At 58.3% G+C, this 19515-nt stretch overlaps 1 protein-coding gene across 3 annotated transcripts in view; it reads right to left on the bottom strand.

Annotated features, from left to right (window-relative positions):
• The window catches only part of DIP2C (disco interacting protein 2 homolog C), a 347914-nt gene that overhangs the window by 111765 nt on the left and 216634 nt on the right, over positions 1-19515 (bottom strand). For all 3 annotated transcript variants that reach the window (XM_082739775.1, XM_082739777.1, XM_082739776.1), the window contains 5 exons: positions 18407-18541; positions 16454-16573; positions 15304-15501; positions 14493-14584; positions 8564-8674 (listed from right to left, as the gene is read on the bottom strand). In XM_082739775.1, the coding sequence (XP_082595901.1) occupies positions 8564-8674; positions 14493-14584; positions 15304-15501; positions 16454-16573; positions 18407-18541 (656 nt within the window). The remainder of the gene's footprint in view (positions 1-8563; positions 8675-14492; positions 14585-15303; positions 15502-16453; positions 16574-18406; positions 18542-19515) is intronic.

The following is a 19515-nucleotide window of genomic DNA, read 5'->3' as shown; positions in this document are numbered from 1 at the left end:
GCCTGATGGGTGGACGCCCTGCGCTCATGGCGTCGGACCCGCAGTCCCCCACACGCCGTCTCGGCAGACAGCCGCCTCCTGTCCGCGCTCCGAGCCGCAGGCTTTGGGAAACTGCTGCCCACCTCAGGAGGACTTGGAGCGACGCAGAGACCTCCGGCCCTGACGAGGTCCCTTCCCTGGGTGCCCGTGTTCCCGGACTGCAGCTTCCCCCTCGGCTGAGGGCCCTTCCTCTGACGGGTTGGGCTGTCAGGATGGGGACCCCCTCCCCGGTCACCTTGCGAATAATTTTTGGCTCTTCAAGGAAAGCCAGGCCACACCTGACGTCAGCCCATCACCTCCAACCCCCTGCGACACGGAGACATGCCAAGTCCTGTCACCCCGTAAGAAGTCTGTCCTTGGTCTGTCCGCTGACCCTGGGGCCTCCGACAGGCTGGTGTGGACTCATCTCTCCACCGCGGTCTGTTCCGTCTCCGGCTCCCGGTCAGGAAGCAGCGGCCACACTCCCACGAGGACTCCGGCGCACAGAAAGCCCCTCTTGCAAACTCACATTGGGTCTGCGGCCCCACGACCACCAGTGGGTACTGACCCGACTTCGCTCTTTGTCAACGGGGCCATTCACTGGCTCTCACGAGGTGGGACAGAAGCGGGGCAAAGTGTCTCAGAGGCACGGGCTTCAGATGCTCAGCTCTGCAGAGGCCTTGGGGCCTACAGGCCGACCTGTCCCTGGTCCCACAGTCCTTGGAACACACCCACTCCGACCCTTCCCAACAGCCGCGCCGCTTCCCCACCAGACTCCCGGAGCAGAGCCGCCTGTGTCAGCTGAGATGCTGGTGGAGCCCGTTCACCGTTCACGGTGTGCGCGACCGGCCGCGGGCTGTGCTCCAGCTCAGCCTCGGCAGGGCGACGGCAGTGGGCTGTGCCAGCTCTGCTGCGACCCCGCAGGGCCCACACAGGCAATCCCCCCGGCTGCTCCCTACGCCCTGGCCAAGCCCCAGGAACTCCGGGCCCCTGCTGCAAACCCCCTGCGGAAAGAGAAGCTTTCCTGCCCCCGAGCTAGGATGGAGAATAAACAAACACACGAGACTCGACAGTTGGGTGCATTAAACGACGCTGTTCTGGGAAACTGGCTCCCACCAGGCTGGGCAGCGGGTCCGGCGGCACAGCCGCGGCGGACGGAAGAAACGGTCACACCCTCCATCCTCCTCACCATTCCGCACCGCGCGGCACTGAAGGATTCTTCTGTTTAAAAAATAAGCTTTCTTTTTTAAAAGGCTACTTTTCTTTTTAAGATTTCATTAATTTATTTCCGAGAGAGAGCACGAGCAGGGGGAGCAGCCGAAGGAGAAACAGGTTCCGCCGAGCAGGGAGCCCAACGCGGGACTCGATCCGAGATCATGACCCGAGCCGGAGATGCACACTGAATGACTGAGCACCCAGGCACCCCTAAAAATGTTTTCTGAGACACAAATGCCACGTTCTGAAGTCACGGCGGCTGAGGAATGACAGTTTGTGGCCTCAGTAAGACAAAGTCATCTCCTGGGCCTGTTTTCCACAAGGAAACGGTCGGTGGAGAGAGGCACTCGGCATTTTCTTCTGAGAAGGGTCTTCAGGTGCTGCGGGGCGGGCTGGTAACCCGAGGGTCCGCGCGGGCCGGAGAGCACGTCAGCCGGCAGGTCATCCCAGCAGGGCCGGCAGGCAGGGGGAAGCTCTGCCCAGCCCACACAGGAGCGGCAGAGCTCCTCCTCCGGTGCACGCGACTGCACGGACCCTCACCGGTCACTGAGGCTCCCCTCAGCAAAGGGGCCGACCAGCGCTCAGCGCGGCTCCGGACAAACCACCCCCTCCGGGGTTATCACTGCAGGAACCTCCTCCGCACATGACGACAAAGAACAGATCACACGTCAGTCAGACGTCGCACGATGCTTCACCTCTTTACTCCCAAGTGTCACGAGGTGTGACGTGGTGGCCAAGCTGGGCTTTTGGGCTGTTTGCGCCAGCAGCGGCTGAAATGCTGTGCCGAGGCTGTCAGGTGGCCCAAAGGGCAGAGGCATGTGCCTCCCTGTGCGAACGGTTCCCTGGTTGTGGACTTGCAGATTGTCACTGTGGCGCTGCGACTGCAGACCTCAGAGCGCCAGGAGCCTCGAATCAAGGCCACCGGCCCTTTGTGTTCCCAAGGGCCCCAACGCCCTGCATTTGCCATCATATGTCCCCCGGTTGGTTTTCAGGTAAACTGCCGTAGAATCAACCATGGCACTAAAGCCACCTAGAAGAACGTGGCTGTCCATTCAATCCATTCAACCCCCAAACCCCGACACATTCCCAGTCGTGACGATCCCGGGACTCGGGTCTCCCGGAAGCACTCAAGGGGCATCTCCCGCACATGGGGATGCGGTGGCAAACACCTGCAGGAGTCGGGCCACTGGAGGAGGTCCTGAGGTCAGAGGTCGCAGGACGTCCCTGACTTCCAGGGCCACCAGCTGCCCTACCTGACAGCGATGTGTGCCCGAGACGTCAAGTCTGCAACCCCCGTGCTTGTTCCCAGGAAGCCACAGTGATGAGCAACCCCCGTGCTTGTTCCCAGGAAGCCACAGTGACGAGCATCCCCGTCATTTTCTAAGGGAGCCTCACACTCTCTCCTTCCGCTCCCAGGGGCGGAGCGGAGACGTGCACACCCACTCTCAGCAGACCCTGAGGCGTCCCCGAGGCACTGGACGGGGGTGACCCGCTGAGTATCAGGGCAGCCGCAGAGAGGGCTGGGAAACTCTCTGGGGCTCTGAGGCTGGGCACGTGTAAACCATGACATTCCAGAGCTGGGAGCACCACCCTGCAGAGTTGGCACAAGACAGGTCTGAGGGAAGGCTAGCTCGGTCCAGGGTGGGTTCCAAGGGCATAGTCCAGAACACGACCGGTGACCGAGGGGACCACACCTCGCGGCCATCAGCTTCACCTCCTGGATGACGTCAGACCCTTGTCCTCAGGGACCATCAGTGTCAGAGCCTCCTCCCCTTTTCTCTTCCTGAAGCTTCTCTCTCTGCTTTACTGTGGGACGTCATTCACGTGGACCAAAGCACTGAATGTGGGTTATGTCCAACGTACGGTTCTTGTGCTCGACTACGCTACGACAGCGAGATTCGGATCTGCAACTGGCAGATCTTGGGTGAACACGGGACTCCATAGTGTCCAGACACCAAAACACAAGCAACAACCACACCCTCCGCAGTAAAACGTCCATGATGTATCCAGACTTCTAGTGTAAGGACGCTGAAGCTTGAGATCATCAAACACTTAGGTACTTACAGATCACTAAGCTCAATGTTCTTTTTTAAAAAAATTAAAGTACAATTGACATAACATTTTCAGATGTAAAACGACGATTCTGTATTGGCATACACTGCAGAAATATCACGACACAAGACTTTCAAAGATCTACTCTCGCGCCACCTAAAATGTGCACGATGCCATCCCCGTGCAGAGCCCCCGAGCTGTACTTCCCGGCCCCCGACTTAGTTGTAGCTGGAATTCTGCCCCTTCAGCCACTGCGCCCACCCCACAACCACCACCACTGGCAGCCACCAATCTGTGCTCTGTGTCCGCGGGTTTGTTTGTTCATTCATTTTGTTTTTTAGATCTTTCTCTGACTTATTTCACTCAGCATACCAAGGTCACTGCATGTGATTGCAAAGCAAGGTCCGAGTAACGTGTGTACACACCACCGCGTTGCCCATTCATCCGCAGATGGAGGTTTAGGTGGTTTCCATGCTTGACCGCTGTAAATGCTGCTGCGGAGAGCAGAGAGCTGCACGCATCTCTTCAAATTAATGCTTTTCTTTTCGTTTAGAAAACACCTAGTGTCATCGCTGGATTGCAGGGTAGCTCCGTTTTTAGTTTTTGAGGAACCTTCATACTATTTTCCACATGGCTGCACCAGTTAGCATTCCCAGCAGCAGTGCACAAGGGTCCCCCTTTCTCCACATCCTTGCTAAAACCTGCTATTTCTTGCCTTTTTACCTATTTAAAAAGGCATGATGTGAAATCTCCATGTGTTTTCTTTAAAAGATTTTATTTATTTATTTGACAGAGAGACAGAGAGCGTGCGCACACAAGCAGGGGCAGTGTCAGGCAGAGGGGCGGGAGAAGCAGGCTCCCCGCAGAGCAGCAGGGCGTCCGATCCGGGGCTCGATTCCAGGACCTCAGGATCATGACCAGAGCCCAAGGCAGACGCTGAACCGAGGGAGCCACCCAGGCGCCCCTCAGAGAGATTTTAATTTTCGTATCCGTGACGATTAGTGACGTTAAGCATCTTTGTGTCTATTGGCCATCTGTGCGCCTCCTCTGGAACAATGTCTGCTCAGATATTCGCCCCATGTTTTAACTGGATTGTGTCTCTTGCTACCGACTGCTATGAATTCCACATACACTGTGGATATAATCCCTTATCAGACACAATTTGCAGGCATCTTCTCCCATTAAGGAGGAATGGAATCTCATCTTTTCCTTCTGCGATGCTTTCCTTAGGTCACAGAAGTTTTTAGTTTGATGTTTTCGCACGTTTCTTTTTGGTTTGTTGCCTTCACCTTTGGTGTCAGATCCAAGGACTCATCACCAAGACTGATGTCAAAAAGCTTACTTGGAGCCCGTGCTTTCTTCTAGGAGTTTGTGGCTTCAGGCCTTACAATCAAGTTTTTAACCCTTTTTGGGGTAATTTTTGTGTACTGGGTAAGGGGGGGTTTAGCTTCATTCTCTTGCAGGCAACCGTCCAATTTTCCCAAAGTCATTTACTGACAAGACTGTTCTTTCCCGTTGTGCGTTCCTGAATCTGCTGTCCTAAATTCATTGGCGAGGGGCGCCTGGGGGGCTCAGGGGTTAAGCCTCTGCCTTTGGCTCAGGTCATGGTCTCAGGGTCCTGGGATCGAGCCCCGCAACGGGCTCCCTACTCGGTGGGGGGCCTGCTTCTTCCCCTCTCTCTGCCTGCTTGTGATCTCCATCAAATAAATAAATAAAATCTTCAAAAAAAAAAAAAGATTGCGCATCAATGACTCAAATTCAGAGACTTGAAAGGATAAACTAAATAAAGTGACGGACCTAAATAAATAAATAAATTGGCAATCCACGTGTGGGTTTACTTTTGGGCTGTTATATTCTGCTGACCTATGTGTCTGTTTTAGACAACTGCTTCAACTACTAAAGCTCCGTAATGTGGCTTGAAAACAGGGACCCAGGTGTCCCCGGCTTTGCTGTTCTTACTTGACATTGCTTTGGCTCTCTGAGGTCTTTGCTGAATTTTATATGTTTGTTTTTGTTTAAATTGGTCTCAAGCTGGTTTTTGGTGTTTTGTTGTTGTTTTTTTACTTTTCCTTTGATTTCCTGGTTGACTCACGGGTCACTCACTGGCACGCTGTTTAATCTCGACATACTTGTGAATCTTCCTGTTTTCTTCTTGTAACTGATTTCTGGTTTCACACCACTGTGCGTCAGGAAAGATGCCCACTAGTTCACTCCTCTGAAATTCACTGAGATTTGCCTTGTGGCCTCATGGGATCTGTCCTGGAGTTCATCCCAGACGCGCCTGAGAAGAGTGTGGGTTCTGGTGCGTATGGAAGGATGGAACGCTCTGTGTAATGAAGCCCACTGGTGTCCCCTGTCACGGCGGTCCGGGGTCTCTCCCTTCAGGGGAATGAACATCAGCTTCATACATGTAGGTGCTCCTGTGCGGGGTGCATAAATGTTTACAAGAGTTACGTCTTCTCTGCGGACCGACGCCCCTACCGCTGCGGAACCCTCCGTAGCGTCGCTTAGTCTGTTGTCCTCTTCCTCTCCGCCTCCACGGAGCATCTCGGAGCGGCCGCCCGCTGCCCTCTCCGGGTCCTGACATCCGCAGTGGGCGCTGGAGGCCGCGTGTCGCTGGCTCTCGTGTCCTCTCCCCCGCCTTGCTGTCCGCCTCTGGCTTAGAGAATTCAGTCCTTCTACACGTGAAGTAGTTATGGATCAGAGACGCGAACCGGCTGCCCTTCTGTTAACCATTTTCTGGCTGCGTCTCCGCAGGGCCTCTCTGTTCCGTCCCTCCAATCTCCTCTGTGAGTTGGTGCCTGTCTTCATGTGACACCGAGATCAAGGAGTGCTTTATATTCCGTGTCTCCACTAGAGGGGTCTGCTTTTCGGTTCTGTAAGGGTCACGTAAAACTGCCTGTACACACACGTGCGCACGCACACACACACACACTGGTGCGTGTGTCAGTCTATGTTAATTTGATGGCAACACAAGGTTGAACATGGTGGAAAACTGAGTTTTGCCTGCCCTCCCCGTATTTAATGTTTTGATATCGCACTTACATCTTTTTACTTTGTGTTTCCCTTAACAAAGTATTGTAGTTTTCATGATTTGTACTACTTTTGTCTTTTTAACCTTCACTCTAGTTTCAGTTTTACTAAACCATCAATCCATTACCTTTGCTCTACATGGACTCTGCCAGTGAGGCTTATACTCTCATTTATTTTCTTGTCACCAATCTCTTTTCACCTGAAGTCAGACGTTGAATGTTTCCCCTCGGGCCTGTTCAGTGGTGATGAGCTCCTTCCGGCCCTGCCGGCCTGGAAGACCGTCCCTCTTCCAACTCCGAATGGCAGCCGCGCTGTGCAGGGCGTCCTCGGCTGCTGGTTTGCTTTTCAGCACTTCGAATACATCCTGCTGCTCCCTCCTGGCCCACAAGGTTTCTGTTGAAAAATCCACAAAGAGTCTTTGTGGTTTCCTTGTATATAATAAATTGTTTTTCTCCTGCTGCTTTTAAAATTCTCTCGTTAACGTTGACATTTTAATTATAATGTGTCTTGCCGTGAACTCTCTGGATTCACTCGCTGTGATCTCACGGTCTCCAGGCTCCCGGGACCCGGAAGTCTGTTTCTTTCGCTGGTCACGGATGTCTCTGCTACTGTCTATTCAGTTACGTTTTCTCCCCTTTCTCTCTTTCCCCTCCCTCTGCGACTCGCTCACGTGAATGCTGTCCCGCCTGATGTTGTCCTACAGTTCCCTCAAGCTATCCTAACATAAAATAGACCGGTTTTGTTTCTTTCCACCGCTCTGTGTGAGGTCTGCTGTCCTGTTCCTGCTCACTGACGCCTTCTGCTTGGCTATGGGGGTGTTCCCAGCAGTCTTCCATCCGATCTGTTAGCCTTCCGCTCGGGGACTTCCGTCCGGTGCCCCCTCTGCTCTCCGTCTCTGGTGCAGCTCGCACCGCGCTCCTCTGTACTTCTCCGGAGTTCAGTGAGTGTCTTTATGACCATCACGTTGAACTATTTATTTCATTGAGGTTTGACCTGGATCTTTGTTCTGGACCCAATTCCTGTTTCCTCACTGCGTCCGGCTCTGCATCAGTGGAGTAGCCGCCTGTCCCAGCTGGAAGGAGTGGCCGTGCGAGCGACGGGTCTGCGCATGCGGCCTTTCCCTCGGTCGTCTCTTGACTTTCCCTGATTGTCTAAGCACAGGTTTGTTCCTGCTATGCTCCCATTGCTGAGGCTGTGCCAAGACCCATCGCATTCCACAGGGAGGAGTCCACTGAGCACCAGGTTCCGGACTGCCTGGTAGCCAGGCTCTCAGGCAGCAGCTTTTAATTATGCAAATATATGCAGTCCTGTGGGACCCTGATCATAAACCGTGCCAGCCCTCAGACCAGGATGTCTGCAGGGGGCTCCTGGGCGAGACTTGCAAACATCAGAACTCCAGATGTGTGTGGACCTGCTTTCTCGGAGGTGGCAGGGAGCTGGAGCAAGGTCAAGGGTGAGTGCAGAGTTTCCCCCATCTGTGTGCCCTCAGGGTCCCGTCATCTCCAAATGTGTGGCAGACCTAAGGCCTGTGCCTCAGGCTGCAGCCCCGGCACAAGTAAGTAGCTCTTTACCGGGGACAGGCTGGGCATGTTTCAGCGTGCTGTCTGTGCAGGGCCCCGGGGTGGCCATCCTCAAGAGCACTCTCTCCAGGTGACACGGTACTGTGGGGCACGGGTACGCTAGCCCTGAGCTACCAGAGCCGGCACGCCTGGGGGTTGCCCGGGAGGTCTGCGTGCCCCTGCCGGCTTCTGCGAGGCAGCGGGAGAGTGTGGGCTGCGGCACGGCCCTGGCTTCAGCAGTGTGTCGGAGCACTTGGGCTGGCTTGAACCCCCAGACAGGACAGCTTTCGCAGAGCAGACGTGCAAGGGAAGCAAAGTGCAGAAATGGTGCGTGTCCATGCCTCCGTCCCCAGAACCCCAACCCGGCCCGGCAGTGCTCCAAGATGAGCAATCACTTTCCAAGCCGCCCCTCCTGCACAGGGCCCCAGGACAAGTGAGTGGGGCATGAACTCTGTGAGCTGGACACAAGCCCCGATGCTTTCAGAGGCAGGTGTGGGAACTGTTCCCGCCACCGACGTAGCCGCCAAACCCCCGCCCAGAGCCTCAGAAGCCACAAAACACCTCTGTGCTTCTCAATCCACATCCTGCCAAGATGAAAAACCATTTAAAAAAAGCCAGCGGAGTGCTCTGACCTCATGGGAGAACGCTCCACGGCGGCCAAGCCCGACCCTCCGGCTGGGACGTACCTTTCTCGTGAGCGGCACTTCGATGGGCACGGGGACCACTTCGGCCAGCAGGCAGCCGTAGAAGGCCACCATGGAGGCGGCAGGGTCGTTGTTGGGAAACACCAGCGCCACCTGCACGGACACAGAGCGGGAGCCGTTAACCAGCCGGTGCGGCCCCAGGGGCCCACGCTCTCAGCGACGACACTCAGGCGCACAGGAGGACACTGCGGTAACTCGCACTTCAGTAGTCAGCATGCGCGCCTCCTCTAACGGATGCAGACACGAGCGACCGACGGTCGGCTAGAACCCGGCCCAGACGCCGCCGTCCCAACTGTGCTTCTCCTGCCCCGAGTGTCACCTGCGCCTGCCTTGCTCCTCCCACTCCCCCAGGCTCAGCAGGGGCTTCCGCAAGCGTCCGGGGGCCTTTGCCACTGTGCCCGGACATGAGGGCGGGCGGACACCCGCGGGACTGCTCTGGCCCCAGGCCAGCACTCGCCCCTCTGGGCCTTCATTTTCCTCCCTGTGTCCTAGTGTGGTGCAGAGGGTCACTGAGAAGGCAGGAGGGGGCAGGCTGAGGCCCGGCGCATGGCTCGCAGGCGGGAATGGGAGCCAGCCCGGCGGGCCGTCCCCTGCACGTGGGCACGGAGGCGGCTTCCGCGGACACCTGCTCCCCGTTCCCCCCAACCCCCCCAAGGCCTCACACGTGGAGGCCACCATGAGCACGTAGTCGTCAAGGTTGGGTCCGTCTAAACCCCCACGGAGAACGCGATTTTTGAAATGTGTTTTCTGACAGCCCCGTGGTGCCTTAGCGAGGGACGAGGCTCCCGTGGGCGGCTCACGCCGAGTGCTTCTGCTCCGCTTCCTCATTGGCCTGTGTTTCCACGTGGGCCCTGAGGTGGCAAAGACTTAGAAATCTGTCTGAGAGCGTGAACTTAATGTCACTTCTGTTTTATTCCCACTGTCACATGTAGCATTGGAGGCTCCGTTGTCAAATGCCCCTTTACGTGGCACTGGCTGCTTCACAAACACGTGGTCTGACGGTGTATGTGGAGCTCGTTCTAGAGTCTGCCGTGCAGCTCACCCACCGCGGACCCCGCTGGCTGTCCTGTCCCCGTGGCTCCTCTGGGACCAGCCTTTCCCTTCGGGCCACTGGGAACACGTCCTAGGGACAGAGCGGAGCCGTGCTATGACCGCACACCGCGCTCTGCTCTGCAGGACCCGCTCCCGGGCCAGCACATCTCTCCCGCCCGCCGGCCCCGCGTCCGTGCTCCTGTCCCTCCCTGCGGACGGCTGCCGGCGGCGTGCTCCGACGCTCTCCGGCCCCGGGACTTAACGTGCACACGTCAGTCCTGCGTGACCTCACTCAGAAGCTTAAGCGGTTTCTTCTCGAATGTTGTCCTGCCTACGTGTCGCGGGCTCTGCCGTGAGCAGCCGGGAAGAGGCTCCACCTCCATCTCCGTATTTAAGTAAACGAATTGGCACAGAGCCAGTTCGCAGCTGGGAACCGAGCAGGCCACGTCTTCAGTGTCGGCCAGCGGGACAGCCGGTGGGAAGTGAAACAAGTCTGGGACTAACTGAAGGTCTCCTCTCCAGACGGCACTCCTGCAGCTGACGGAAAGCGGAGAAATGAGGGACCACGCCCCCGGAAGGCCAGGAAGAGCCGTCGCAGCACTGAGGAACCGTGTCTGGGAAAACTGGCAAAGCGACTTTTCCGATCCCAGCCCGAGGACAGGAGGCCACCGCTGACCTCCCGGCACGTCCTAGAGGTTTGTCACAGCTCAGGTCTCTGCCTCCAGCTGACACGCGGACGTGACAACACCGGCTTTTAGACCAGGGTCCGGCCAAGCTCTGTGTTCACGGAGTGAGCGCTTGTGAGGCTTCCGCAGAGAACACCGAGCTGCCCTCCAAAACGGACAGTCGCCCTGCGCACAAGGGACCTGGTAACCGTGGACTCCTTGTCTTCCTAGAGCACCTGTCCGCCGCGCAGCGTCCTCCCCAGGCCGGAGCACCAAGAGCAATCCAGGGTCGCCGCCGGACCAGGCCGGTCGTGCCCCGGGATCCAGGGCCGGCTGCAGCCCAGCTCTGCTCAGACGAAGACCCACCTGACCCGGGCATTCCCGTCCCCACGGCCGAGTCACCGCGGCCTCTGCCAACGAGGCTACGTTAGAGGAACTTGCAGAGCTGTGCTAAGGAGGGTGAAACATGTTGTGCCGGTGTAAAGTAGATGAAAGCAAACACAGAATGGTCCGATGCTCTGTCTCTCAACCGCATCAATGCAGCGGACAGACGGGTCGAACACCAGGAGACTAGAATGAAAACGGAAAAGACCGAGACAAAAAAAAATAACAGAAAGACTTTCGTTGTTCTGTTTTGCAGTTTAGGGAGGGACATTCTCCTTCCAAGTCTGAACGCAGCGCATGCGGGTCTTCTGGTGGCTCAGCAGGGACTCCCGGGCTCGCGGGCAGGCAGCGCTCTGACAGAGGCACGCAGCCCCCTCACGACTGCAAACCCGTGCTCCAGATGCCGCCGGACCTCAGGACCCACAGTGCAGGCTGCACCCACGAGTCAAGGGCAGAGAGGCACAGCCCCGCGTCTGCTGAGGTCTTGGCTCCTAAAAGCAACCCTCTTGCTGGGCCCGTGCTTGGCTCTCCCCACGTCGGGTGCTCTGAGGACACTGGTTTGTCCAGCTTTTGGGCCCCACACGCTTTCCTGCCGTGGCTCTTTCCCACACGTGCCTGCTACCTGGCCGACGGCCCGGGGCTTGCTCTGCACTCCGGGAAGACTTCCAGGGTTGCAGATGCTCCCCCCAAAGGAGAAAGCTCGCTCTGCCCCCCGCCGGGACAGTCCACCTCCAGCTCTTACCACCTGTTCTGAGGACCCGATCACTTCCCAACGTCTAGAAAAGCCAACCATCCTACTGTGTCTGTATCCTTTCCGTTACGGCAAGTTCCTGCAGGCCGGCCTCATGGGGGCCGCATCTTGGGGTCTTCCGAGCACCCTCCACAGCTCCCCAAACCCCATTCAGCTTAGGCACACAAATGCGTTTTATTTTTATTTTTATTTTTTTTAAGATTTTATTTATTTATTCGACAGAGAGAGATTACAAGTAGGCAGAGAGGCAGGCAGAGAGAGAGGAGGAAGCAGGCTCCCTGCTGAGCAGAGAGCCCCATGCGGGGCTCGATCCCAGGACCCTGAGATCATGACCTGAGCCGAAGGCAGCGGCTTAACCCACTGAGCCACCCAGGCGCCCCACAAATGCGTTTTAAAGGCATTTCCTTTAAAGGTAATGCCCCAAACTGCGTCGATAAGGTCACCCACGTGAAAAATGTCCTCAAGTTTTTATGTAAAAGACTGAATATGCTCGTTACTCTGGGGAAAATAATGTTTTGTTCAAAAGTCATCTTGAACGAGAGTAAAAACTCTGTTTATTGCAACAGGAGGTCGTGATCGGTGGACGGCTGTGGTCACGTGTCTCCAGTACAGGCGCCCGCACGCCTGGGCCAGATGCTGGCGGCATGAGCGACCCCAGGATGATGTAGAAGAATCGTTCCCTCACACCGTTCTGGCTGGCTTCTGCCAGAAAACCTCCTTATTCAGTTTATTCTACCAAAACTGCCCACAGACGCCTCCTTCCATCTTAGCTGGACGGGGTGCTTCACTGTGTCCTCCTTACCGTCAGGAACCTCAAGGTCAGGACCTGGGAGCACTCACTGCAGGCGGACTAAGACCGTCCCCCAGATCAGTGCGAAGGAAGCCCTCACCCACACAGGGTTTTCTCATGGTGACCGCACAAGAGCAGACCCTCTCAGCTGTTTCCAAGTGCGCACCTCGGGGCCACTAAGGACGTCCGCCCTGCCCTGCAGCCCTCCCCTTCCAGAACCAGCCCCAGAACTCTCCTCCTCCTCAACGAAGCCTCCAGCTCCCAGGCCCTCGCGCGGCCCTCCCCCAACCCCTCCCCCCCAGTCCCCAGCCCCCAACCACTTCCCCAGACCCTCTAGGGCCCCCACCGTGCTTCTGTCTCAGGGAAATTCACTGCCCTAAGCACCTCCTATGCCGGTCCTTTGTGGCCGCCGCATTTCACGCAGCATAAAGCCCTCCGGGGCTGTCCGATGTCAGTGTGGGCCAGAACTCATCTTCCTTCTAAGGCTGCGTGACACTCCTGTGTGTGCACTGCACTGCGCTTCTCCATCCGTCCGTCTTCGGACACCTGAGCTCCTTCCCCTCTGGTTCTGCGAACAGGGCTGCTCTGAGCGCTGGTGCAGAAACGTCTATTCAAGCCGCTGCTTCCGGTTCTTCCGGAAGGAAGGCCCGTGGCTGGGTCATGGGGTAGTGCCGTGCTTCGTTTCCAAGGGCACCACCATACTGCTTCCTGGTGGCTGCACAGGGGACCTCCCTACTGGCAGCATGGGCGTGTCTTCATTCTTGCAACCGTGACGGACGTGCTGTGTCACTGGGGCTTTAAGGCACTGTCCCCAGATGAGCAGGAACTTGGAGCATCTTCCCAGGGGCAGACCAGCCCCCTTCAAGTCCCTATCCATTGCTTCACCTTTTTTTTTTTTTTATTGGTTGTTGCTGAATTGTGGGAGTTTCGTTTCCAGATCCTGGACGTAACAGATCCAGGATTTGTAGACACATTCTCTCTCGTCCTGTACGCTGCCACAACTCTCGGTAGCCTCTGGGGCACACGGGAGTCATCCTGATGAAATCTAATTCACATTTTCGTTTTTGCTGCCTGTGTTTTCGGTGTCGTCTAAGAAATCACTGCCAGATGCTGTGACGCTTCCCCGGTTTTATTCTCAGAGTCGCACAGTCTTTGCCCTTAAGCGTCTGATCTACTGTGAGTTAACTTTTTACTCCACAGCAAGAAGGTTCAGTGTCCTCCTTCCGCTGTGGGCGCCCCGTCTCCCAGCACCATTTGTGGAAGACACCGTCCTCCCCCATTTCACGTCCGAGCTCCCTTAACGAAAACCATCCCCCCGCCGGGCTCTACTCCGTCCACACATCTATGTTGCCGTCAGTACTGCTCCGTGTCGAGGACTGTAGCTTTGTGGCAAGGTTGACTCTCAGGATGTGCAGGACCCATAACTGACATCGAAAAGCCTGAGGTCAAACCTGGTCAATAAAAAAACATCAAGAATGGCAGCCCCCACACAAGGCTGTGTCAGTCTTTAAGAAATTCCTCCTCATGGGCCCTGTTCTTCATGGTAACTCAAGTAAACGGCAGCTCGTGTCCTCGTTGGTTTGGTGCTAGGCGCCGGCACGTTGATGAAATTCAACGAGAGGTCTTTGGGGACAGGTAGGGTACGTCAGAGTTGGGGCTGAAGGTACAAAGCAGCAATGGGGAAAAGGTACAACGTGCAAAACCAAGACCCCGTGGCTCTGAGCGCAGCCGCACGCCCACGCTGGGGTACAAAGCTGGGCGAGGGTATGAAGTGCACGGGGTATGACGCTGCCACAGAAACCCCAACATCCACCCTGGGGCTCACCAAGTAAGAATGGGAACCGGCTGCTCAGTGAGGGACGGCAGCCTCTGGCCCGGAATCCAACACCGGGACAGGACTGGGACCAGCGGCGAGCTGCCGAGACGGTCTGGCTCACTGGCGAACGCAGGCCAAGTTCTACGATCCTGTCTGCCTGCCCAGATAGAGGACACTAGGGGACAACAGGACAGTGGCTGGAGTCCAGGCTCTGGGCTCGGACAGCCGTGGACACGAGTGATGGCCGAGCCACTCCTGAGTTACCTGCCTCCTCTGATGTGACCCTTGCCCTCGCCGCCCGAGCGTCCTCACAGACAAAACACGAGAAGGACACCAGCTGCGCTCGTGCACTTGATCCCAATCCATAGTTCAGGGAACAAAGCCTGACTTAGCAGGATCAGCACAAGGAGACCCCGAACTCAGACTTCTGACAGCAGGTGTCCTCGCTGTGTGGTCCCGTAAAGAGCACTCACCCGGTCGCCAGGTCGTACCATCGGCTCTTGCTTGGTACCTAATTTATGCAGAATGTTGTAAGCAACCTTCATACTTCTTGTCCACAGTTTGCCTGTGAACAGAAACAACAAGGAAACAAGTAAGGGGAAACGTGCAATCTGCTATGTATCAACGCGCATATTAAACTAGACAGGGCGCTAGTCCCTGTTAAGTCTTCAACTTATCCCGAGTCCCTGGAATCAGGAAAGAAAATCAGAACCAGCAGAATCAGCAGGAGCTGGAGGGGTCGTCCAGTCACCCAGCTTCTGTGCACACCGGCCGACAGTGTGCTTCCTCCACGGCCCCTGACCCAGGGGACAGCGAGGAGGACCTGGACCCGGTACAGCCAAGTTCGTCCAAGAGCAGACCGGCTCCAGGAACTGTGCCCACGAAGACCTAGACAAAAGCCTGTTTCTCTTGCTTCCTCGTGTGATCTCTTTGGAAAGAGAGTGTTTCCTGAGGGATCCAGGTCACAGAGCTTAGACACAAATTCTTAACCTGCTGTCGCTCCTGAAGGCACGACTTTCGAGAACGTCAGATTCGTTCTAAGACGTGAAACCCCACGTCCCGTCTGCGTTGTGACCCACTGGTTCCCTGCACCTGTCTCTGGCTTCTACTCAGCAATCACTTAGCAAGTAATAACTTTTCGTATCAAACTAAGTATGTTCCTAAAGCATTTCCTTCCAGGGTCCCGTGGGGGCGAGTGCCGGACACGGAGGGCGGTGCGAGGCGTAGCCCGCCTGGAAGTGGCCACTGAGCGCGGGGGATGGTGAAAAGAGCACAGAGAGTTACCGTAAGTGAGGATGTACAGCGGCTTCCCATTCGTGTCCATCGTGGTCAGGCAGGGGGCCTTCGGGGAGATGGTTCCCCAGCGCTGCAACGCGGCTTCCAGGGATGGGGGCCAGTTGGTGACCACTCCCAGCTGCTCCCCGCGCATGGCCAGCATCTGTGCTCCCTCCGGCTTGGGCTGGTTCGGATCTGGTTGCTGAACTACAAGCATTCAAACATAAAAAGTTTTCAAGAAAAATACACCTTATCAGTGAGAGCATCTTCTACTTTTTAAAGAGAGCGGGACCCTTACTCAAGGTGACGAGTGGACAGAAAGCACGCATGCGTGCTTCTCTAGAATCAGAGGCAGGACCCACAGAGTGGCCTCGGGGACAGAGAGGCCTGGAATGCTCACGCTCTCCAGGACAATGTTGGGACGGCGCACAGAGGGACGCCTGGTGCACATGTCAGGGAACGCGTGCCCTGGGTATTGAACAGCAACGGCTCTGTCTGCAACATCCTGATTCTGGACTCCAGAGCTCACAGCCTGCTAAGCCCCAGAGCCCTTGAGCATGGCCACGTCAGTGTGAATTTATCACCCGTATCTGAACCACCAGCACAGAGCTCACTCCCTCGAGTCGAGCAAAGACAGATGCGGTGCGGCACTACTACAGTCTTCCGGACTGTTCCGCTGAGGTGAGCTCCCGGAGGAGGGTTCTCTCCCTTACGGTCGTGACTCACAATCCACCTGCTGGCCAGACAGTCGGCCACGTCTGGTGTGTGATACACGGAATGAGAAGACAACGGGTTTGGGTTGGACGTGATACACCCGGCGCTGCTCTGGCCTCGAGCTCAAAGGCTCGTGCACCGAGGCTAGGAAAAGGGCTGGCCTCATGCGCACACACTCGCTCCGTGTTCCTCAGATGGAGCGCGTCACCATGGGCCGGGCTCGCAGTTCCGGATGGGGGCTTGGCTCCCAGGACGAAATCCCCCCTTGAGGGGCTCTACGCACGTGCGCGGGCGGCTACCCCGCTGCCTGCTCTCAGCCTGTCTGCTAAGGGGGCCGGGACCCGCTCCAGAGAAGTGCGGTCCTCCGGGGAAGGCCGGCACTGCTCGTCTCAACAGGGCCCCGCACGATGGCCTGCGGGCCGCACGGACACGGGGGGCGGGTCACCTTCCAGCAGTTCCTCAAAGTCATCCACGAAGAACTCGCGTAACGGCGGCCGCTTCGGTCGCTTGAGGGTGTTGACGAGCTGCTGGATTTTCGCCGACACCCGACTACTTACGGGCACCCCTGGAAGACAGACGAAGGGAAGGGACGGTCAGCACCTCACCCGCGGGCCAAGCGGCCGTGACGCTGTGGCTGGGGCCCTGTCTTGAGTGCCCCCAGGACACCCCACATGGTGAAAGCCCAACCCCGGGGCAGGCAGAGGCCCCACGGAACGACGCTCCACAGTGCCGTATCCGGCAGACCCCAGGCCGGGCCCGGTCCCACCTGCCGTCCCTGAGCAAGCTTGTCCTCCCCTTCACAGACTCCGGTCCTCGCTCCCACGGGGTCAGAGAGCCGACACAGCAGGCAGACCTCCCCGAGGCCCTGAGCACGGAGACCCCTGGTGCTCCCCTGCGGGGCCAGAGCGCTCTGCCCGAGGGGCCAAATGTAGGGGCCGACCCGTCAGGTGCTGTCCCCGTGCTTCCTGACGCCAGCGCAGCACCGGAGGTCCGTGGCGGCCTGCCTTCTCCTCTCGGGGGCGCACAGCGGCCCGCCTCCGTGTCCTTAGTCCCGCCCACCGAGGGCACCTGACGCCTCCGGAGCATAGCTAAAAGCGCACTCTGAATCCGGGTTTTTGCAGAACACCGGATACGAGCCTCTAGCATCTCTCCCTGTGTACAGGGAAGAGTGAATCCCGTTTGATAACAAGACGGCGGACAACGAACGACACCATTCTGAGAACCGAGTCGACGAAATGACTGCTGAAGAAGGCACGAAGTTTAGCTTTTCTGACAACGGGAATCAGTGACCACCACGGTGCTGACACCGCCGGGGCGAACGTGCGCGTCCTCCGCTGGCCCGTCTCGGTCTGGGGAGCCGCTCCGAGACACAGACACCATTGTCTTCCAGGGGGGCCGTCACACCGGAGCCGGTGCGGCTCGCGGACCGGGACGGGATATGCGCCCCGAGGGAGGGAACAGCACACGCACACCATGGCCACACGGGCCATCTCCACCGAAATCGCACCTCCCGTCACCTCCACCCCGGCCCGGGAGCGGCTGCGCTCACGAGAGCAGGACACAGCGCGGCCCACGCTCCAGTCCGCTGCCCCGGCGGGAGGGGCGGGGACGGCGGGGAGGGGCGGGGACGGCGGGAGGGGCGGGGACGGCGGGAGGGGCGGGGACGGCGGGGAGGGGCGGGGACGGCGTGAGGGGCGGGGACGGCGTGAGGGGCGGGGACGGCGGGGAGGGGCGGGGACGGCATGAGGGGCGGGGACGGCGGGAGGGGCGGGGACGGCGGGGAGGGGCGGGGACGGCGGGAGGGGCGGGGACGGCGGGAGGGGCGGGGACGGCGGGGACGGCGGGAGGGGCGGGGACGGCGGGAGGGGCGGGGACGGCGGGGAGGGGCGGGGACGGCGGGAGGGGCGGGGACGGCGGGAGGGGCGGGGAGGGGCGGGGACGGACGGCGGGCCGCCCCGCTGCCGAGCATCATCACCGCTGCTCATTCTTTGCGATTTGGAGGAAAAAGCCCCCTCCTTCCGCAGCCCAAGGCAAGCACGCGGCCGCACGCGCCGACTATCCTGCTCTACACTCAACTTCCCACGGCCCTGCCCGTCCAACACCACTCTCGGGCTGAAGGCCTCCACGACGCTTCCACACTCCTGAGCCAACGTCGGTGACGGATCGGCCAGCACAGGGGAACCTACAGAACGCCCGCTCCCGCCCAAGACTGAACTTCCTCCTGCCACACCGGCATTTCTCCCGACGCAGACACACCCTCGGCCAACGTGGGGACACTGCGCCGCTCACGCCCTGCCACCCTCCGTGGGAGCCACGACACAGGTCAGAGTCCGCTGCGTGGACGGCCAGGGCAGGAACGGGATTTAGGAAGGAGGCGCCGCGCCCGCGGGGGACCTACCGTCGCCCGTCTCCATGAGCTCCGCGTTGCCATACTTGGGCGCCGTCCGCGACGTCGTGGAGCCCTGCGGCCTTTCCACTTGGATCGGGTGTTCTGAGGTGTAAGTGGTCACGTCAGGAGGTGCAGAGTGATTCTCTAGAAAGAAGCAAATCACAAGTTTTCTGATCGTCACGACTGAGCGCGTCACGGGGTTTCGCCAACTGCCGCGTCCCAGGGAAAGGCCGGGTCTGTGTCCTCGTCCGTAGCAAGTCTGGGCACAAGGGTCATCTCTAAGGTCATCTACGTTGCTCAACACGGACCACGGTCGACTCCCTCCCGACGTGAAGGGACAGCAGAGGCAGAGAACTCAAGCCCCACAGGCGGATTCTGGAGTCTCCCCCCAGCTCTGCGTGTGCCCCCAGGTCGTGGGGAGCGTCTTAGCCCCTTGTGCCTCACTGTCCTCCCCACGAGGGACTAACACGGTCAGTCCCCTGCAGGGCCCAGGAAGTGAACTGAACGTACAGAAGGCTCTCACGAGGTTGGGGGACGGAAGGTAAGCATTCGAGAAACGTCAGCAGTGCTGTGTTAGCGCGCGATTCCGAATGACCACGTAACATACGTGTTTATGTGCCTGTCCGTGCTGCGTCACACGCACCCCGGCGTGCCTGCACACGGACACGTGCACGGGGCTGGGGCGGCCAGCGTCCCCTGCCTGGTGCCTGACCCCAGCTCACAGCTGAGCCCCCGCGGCCGGTCACTCACCCGTCTGTGCTTCTGCTTCCTGTTCTGTGAGATGCACATCCTGAGGCCAGCCCCAACCGCGAGGCGGCCAACGTGCGACGGGACTGCTGGGCGCAGACCGCCACAAGAGGACCGGCCGCAGCCGCAGCACCATGTGAGGAGGCCCGTGGTGTCTCCATGTGGGGTTTCCCATGGGTCTCTGTACAGCACCCCGAAGCCCCAGAGCCCCAGCCACGGGCCCTCAGCCATCTCGTCCCCCTTTGCCAAGAGGGTCTGTCCTGGTGGGAGCCGTGCTGTGTCCCCTCACAGGTCACACACATGCAAGTCCTCATGCCTAAAACCTCGGACAGGTCTCCACAGAGGTCATGAGGGCGACCCTAACTAGAAGT

Source organism: Mustela nivalis (assembly GCF_964662115.1).
Source record: "Mustela nivalis genome assembly, chromosome: 7".
NCBI lineage: Eukaryota > Metazoa > Chordata > Mammalia > Carnivora > Mustelidae > Mustela > Mustela nivalis.
Note: the sequence above shows the minus strand (reverse complement) of the source record. Positions and strands in the feature narration are given on the sequence as shown.